The sequence below is a fragment of the Cyphomyrmex costatus genome, unplaced genomic scaffold (assembly GCF_001594065.2).
Source record: "Cyphomyrmex costatus isolate MS0001 unplaced genomic scaffold, Ccosl1.0 scaffold211, whole genome shotgun sequence".
Taxonomy (NCBI): domain Eukaryota; kingdom Metazoa; phylum Arthropoda; class Insecta; order Hymenoptera; family Formicidae; genus Cyphomyrmex; species Cyphomyrmex costatus.
The window spans coordinates 13,357-18,961 of NW_017276159.1; the positions used below are offsets into that span (position 1 = coordinate 13,357).

The window sequence follows — 5,605 nt, forward strand, 5'->3', positions numbered from 1 at the left end:
AAAAATCATCCCACTGCCGGGCAAATGTCATTAATTTAAAAGAAGCAGAATTACTGATGATGTCACCTTCTAAAATGACATATCTTCGATCTCTTCGAATCTCTTTATGTCTTCCCTCTAGTGCTCCCTCGTTCACAAGAAATCAAGGAGAAGAGTATACAATCCCGTGCACGATCATGCGTTAAAAAAGTCAGTTCCATCGTAGATACGTAAATGTATACACAATTATGACGAGTCAGTCTCCAACGTGAGCGATGATGCGGTTTACCGGTGAACTTTCCAACGTGTACCGTACGTAATGTGGAATGTGTGTATGTCCCTCTATGTGTGTGTACGTGGGTATATGCGCGTGAGGCGTGTATCTCTGGGATTATTCAGTTTGCATGATGATCGAGCAGCAAAGCGGAAGTCGAAGGGTTACCGGTTACTCCGAAGCGCCTCCTCTGCCGCCGCAGTAGCTAGTCAGTTCATTTATCGTACACGGGTTGATGCAGCATTCCTCATGGATACCTCGACCCTGCCTTCGGTAACGCCTGCCAGCGAAGCGTCCGTCTAACATCCCCCGTGCCCTCGCTCGCGGCAGGAATGGAGGAAATTCGTAGGCGATCGGATAATCGGCCATTTCCATTTCTGAAACAGAAACAAATCTGTAGTGGCATTATAACTTCAATTAATAGACTTCAATAAACCATCAAAAATTCTGTTTAATTTAATAAGTGCGCTCGCTTATCTCATTCTCGTTTATTTTAAAATATTAATATATTTTATTCTTGTCTCTGTTTTTTTTTTAATTAAAGACGGTTTAGTTTTAAACTTTTTTAATAAACAAAACACTAGGGTAAACCCGGTATATACGCCGCGTCAGGAAATACGCCGCAGAAGTCAGAAAAAATAGAAGGAGTGGGGATAATTTTCCGTCAATTACTTTGTTACATGCCTTTATGGTATATTAGTATTATGTTATGATTTCAGTTCTTTACTGTTAATATTAATGAAATTATTGCGAGTTAAACCGATTTTTTACTGTAATAAGTATTGCCATCATAATTTATAATCTACATAAAATGATTATTATAGAGCGTGTAAAAGACTTAGTGGTTATTTTGCAATACATATGTGTAGAGGAATAGTAAAGCATGTTGTATAGCAAAATACAAGTGCTTTGCTCCTGTATTGTTTGTTTAATTAGTTGTCATATATATCCCATCTATTTGGGATATACGGCATTTTTAGCGAGCGGGATGCTGTGCCGCAGCACAGACGCTCTATTTAAGAAGTTTTTGTTAATTCTAACAATTATACATTGCATTAATGCATAAATGTTGATAAATCTTAAACGTTTAAAGATTATTTTCAAAGATTTGAAGCTATTTAAAAAAATTGTATTAAGTCCTATTTGTGTTCCAATTTTCATTCTGAACAATAAAAATTGTCATATATTAATAAACAATGTAAGTTACGTCGTCATTTTACATCTTATTTATAAATTATTTGTGATTTTCTTATGAATTATATACGAGTGGCCATATTATCCTCCCCTATGGGATAAATGGCAAAAATGCAGGAGTTTGAAAAAGTTACTTTTTAACAGGGATTGGAAGTAACTCGTTACTTGTAACGAAGTTACAGTTACAAGTTACTTTTTTGGTAACTTTACTGGTAACTGCGTTACTTTCTTTTTTTGGTAACTGTAACGGTAACGAGTTACATTTTTTGGGTAACGGTAACGAAATTTACAGTTACTTTTGTCGTTACTTTGGACACGATTGAACACGGTTCGATTGGATACATGCTATTTATAGCGCTTATCAATAAGACTTGAAAGCCCTTAGACATTCGGCCGTTATGATTCAGTAATTATTTTACACTTCTATCTTCTATGTAATACATAGGACATACAAATATTTCAGTTTGCTGCATATTTTACAGGTTTTAGAATTACAAAATTGTGTTTAAAAAAAATTAAAAAATAAATTAAATAATAGTAAAATGAGAAGGGCTATGAACCCAAAAGCGAAACAGTTTAAAAGACGATGACAATAAGTGTCGAAACGTCGTTTGTTTTTATCTTGTTTTATCTATGTATTGTTCTAATATATATTTATACATTTAATTACATTGTCATCGTCGTTCTTATCGGAAATAAATTGTTTATTGAAATAAATTTTTGGCTCGTAACCCTTCTCATTTTACTTTTATTTAATTTATTATTTGAGCCATTCTACAATAAAAAAGTAACGGAAAAGTAACGAAAAGTTATTTTTCAAGTAACGGTAACTGTAACGAGTTACTTTTAAAAAGCGATAACTGTAACTGTAACTAGTTACATTTTTTACTCGGTAACGAGTAACTGTAACTAGTTACTTTTAAAAAGTAACTTTCCATTCCCTGCTTTTTAATATCGAAAATAAATTATTTTGGATTTCTAATATTTTTTTTTACAGTAGTAGATGATACAAAGTTTTTATTTGTATAATTAATTTGCTTTAAACATACTAAATAATAATTGATAAATTAAGTTTTCGATAGGTGCGGCGTATATACCGGGTTTACCCTATGTGTTTGAATTTAAAGACGTTTAAAATTGAAATATCTTTTATTATTAGATAAACGTTTGCTTTGCAAAGAGAGATGTTTTAAACATTTTAAACATTGCATTGTTTACAGTGTGCCTCTTATTTGTGGGAAAATCTAGAAAAGTTTTGAAATTTTCGAAAAAGCTTTCGGCCGTAAAAACTTTTTCTCTCTAAAGTCATACCTTGGGTGCGAACGTAGTCAAAGTTGCTATCTCTGCTATCGACGTTCGCTTCTTCCCGCGCTGTGAAAGAAATCAAAGTGAAACATTGTTTGAAAATCTCAAAACTTTTTTAGTGATCGAAAGGAAAGGATGTTTAAGCGTAATTACAAGTGCAAACAAAAAATTAATTAGTGCCAACAGAATCGATACGATTTATTATACGAATTATAACATAGATATTATGTTAATTTTAATTAACTGAATACGTTTATAATCTGTTTAAAATTTTAAAATTATAACATAATATCTCTGTTACACAATTTTGCATTCAAAAATATAAATGTAATATAATAAATGGTATATAATATAAGAATTACATTACTGAGTGTGAAATTATAACACTAATGTTACATTACTTTTATAATTAGCGTAAGAGCCATTGATTTTAATATATCATAAGTTTAAGATCGAACTAGAATAATGCTAATTTTATTTGTGCCATGTTGCCTACGTTTTGTTTGGACAATTTTACGTGTTTTCGAAAACAAAATAGGATTTGCAATACGTGTCACGTATACTATATTTGAGATAAACAATGAGAATTTGCTTTGCAGGATCATCAATAAATTGGACAGGCACATCTAGATCCCGCTGTCAGATTATACGAATCTATTTGATCGATTAAGCTCAATGATAAGTTGTTTTACGTGTCCGAAAAAGGTTCACGTAAATTTCCGTTGTAAATTTTTGCTTTTGTTTTCATGAAAAAAAAAAAAAACCGTGACTAAAGTGCTGTCGCTAAAAAATGTAATGTCCCCGATTGTCGGCATATTTAAGTCATTCGACGATTATGAAAGGTGCGTCGGCTTATGATCCTACTCGGGAATACGTAATACGCTTACATGCATTATTCATTGGCGACAAAGTGGCGATTACTTGGTTAATTGTGGGCACAGATTGATCGCGTGCTTAATCGCCTTTTGTAAAAGACCATGCTTGAGAAGCCGTTAAAATTGAAGGGTCCGACCGATAAAAGTTCCCTTATAATCGGTGGGCAGCGTAGTCTATAACGTTCGCTTTAAACGTGAGGTTGTATCTAAAGTGAGCTATACGAATTATAGGCTGACCTCATTCTTATATTGAGCCGTTTAATTATACGTCCAGTGCAAATTAAGCCTCATTCATACTTCGAAACGAGTCACTTTAGATATGCGGGTTTAACGTTATAAGGAGTGATGGATAATTCAAAACGTCAAATAAACGTTAATAAGGTTGTATCTGTTTATGAATATTTTTTTTACCAAACGTCTTGCGACATCCTAACCTATGGAATCTTACCCAGCAATTTGGCCTTTACGTTGGATAAGTATCAATGCCTTTATTATAAAATACTTGTCGCGCCATCGAGGGTGACATTAATCGAGAAAGAAGGAATGCGAACGACATTAATATTAATGGCCATGTCGCCGCATTATAAATGCAAATTTTCTTACGAGGCGTCTGCCATCGAGAAATCTTCCTTAATATTATTCTTTAACTTGTGCTATTATTAACTTCCTGAATTATTATGCTTGCACGCGCGCAAGAGCGTCATTGATGTATTCCGGACGCGTGATTTTCCTCTCGCAAATCGTTTATTGCAGGAAATCAAGAAATTAAAAGAAAAACGTCAATGAACATTTTTATGTCTCTGAAAAAATCATTGTTTTGTTCTCTATAAATTTTAATAATAGAGTGAAAATGCGCCAATAAATAATTAATTAAAAAATTTTTATTATATAGAAATATTTACTTATATATAAATATGGATATAAATTTAATCAAATAAGATATAAATTAAATAAAATTAGATAAAAAAATTCTTATCGGTATAACTTTACCTATAATTGTTCAGATATAAAATTATTTTATTAAATTGTTGCTAATATTTAAGATCTAATCATATTAGCCTGTTATTTGTTTCTTGCAGACATGTGCAATTTGAAAATTAACGGTGAAAGACGCCTATTAAGGCTGAAATAATCAGCGAATAACCGCTAGTTAAACAGTCGCTTTGAGCTATGATTATATCAAGAATGAAATACGATGCGTCTCTTGTGTCCACACATTTAGAAACATAATTGCTTAACGTTCATCACGCGAAGAAAGAGAAATAAACACAATTGTTGCATTCAGTAATGATCTATATTACTTGATATTGAAATGAGCGTTTCTTCCATCGATTAACTCACAAACTCACCTTGACCACTCTTCTTAAACATGGAATTGTACACGCCATCACAGATTATCTGTAGAGCATTGGAAAGCTTCTTGCCGCAATATTTCTGTGGCGCATTTACGGCGGATCGCTTCGAGCCGAATTGGGGATAGCCATCCACCTGTGCGTTTCCCGATTCCATCACAAGAAGCGCGACGGCGAGCATCAGGGTCACCAGCACGTTCAATCGGTTTGCGGACATCTGAAAGTGATACGATTCTCGTTTAATTACATTCAGGAAATTAAATTCATCGTCTCACTAATCTTCATCCGCTTTACTTTGCAATTAAATCACAAAGTTCCTATGAAAATGAAACTCTGAATTTCTATAAGCGGATAAAAGTACGTTAAATTGATCGACTCGGCAGACTTTAATATTTATTGCAATTAGATTCGCTCAAGATTTGCAATGATTTTATAATAGAAATTTTCAAAAAAGGAAAGAAAGGGGGTAAAAAAAAAGGAAATATACATATTCCCCCTAAAACTTTTGATTGTCATTCAGAAAAGTGATCTCACTCTTAAAGATTGAAAATCTTTTTCAAAACTGCTCATTTTTCACTCTTTAGAGTGAGATTTCACTCCAAAGAATTTATGGCGTGTTTAGATTC

At 33.0% G+C, this 5,605-nt stretch overlaps 1 protein-coding gene across 1 annotated transcript; it reads right to left on the reverse strand.

The window, feature by feature from the left end:
- Positions 1-424: 424 nt before the first annotated feature.
- ILP-2 (insulin-like peptide 2) lies at positions 425-5,196 on the reverse strand. Its single transcript, XM_018539340.1, has 3 exons — positions 4,977-5,196; positions 2,759-2,818; positions 425-630 (listed from the first exon to the last, which is right to left on the reverse strand). Exons 1-3 carry the CDS (start codon positions 5,194-5,196, stop codon positions 425-427), a joined length of 486 nt encoding a protein of 161 aa, XP_018394842.1.
- Positions 5,197-5,605: the final 409 nt, after the last annotated feature.

Coding starts and splice junctions, on each gene's coding strand:
- ILP-2 (XM_018539340.1), bottom strand. CDS start 5,196: ATGTCCGCAAACCGATTGAACGTGCTGGTGACCCTGATGCTCGCCGTC. Junction 2,819..4,976: donor GTTTAAGAAGAGTGGTCAAG/GTGAGTTTGTGA, acceptor TTTCTTTCACAG/CGCGGGAAGAAGCGAACGTC. Junction 631..2,758: donor TGACTACGTTCGCACCCAAG/GTATGACTTTAG, acceptor TTTCTGTTTCAG/AAATGGAAATGGCCGATTAT.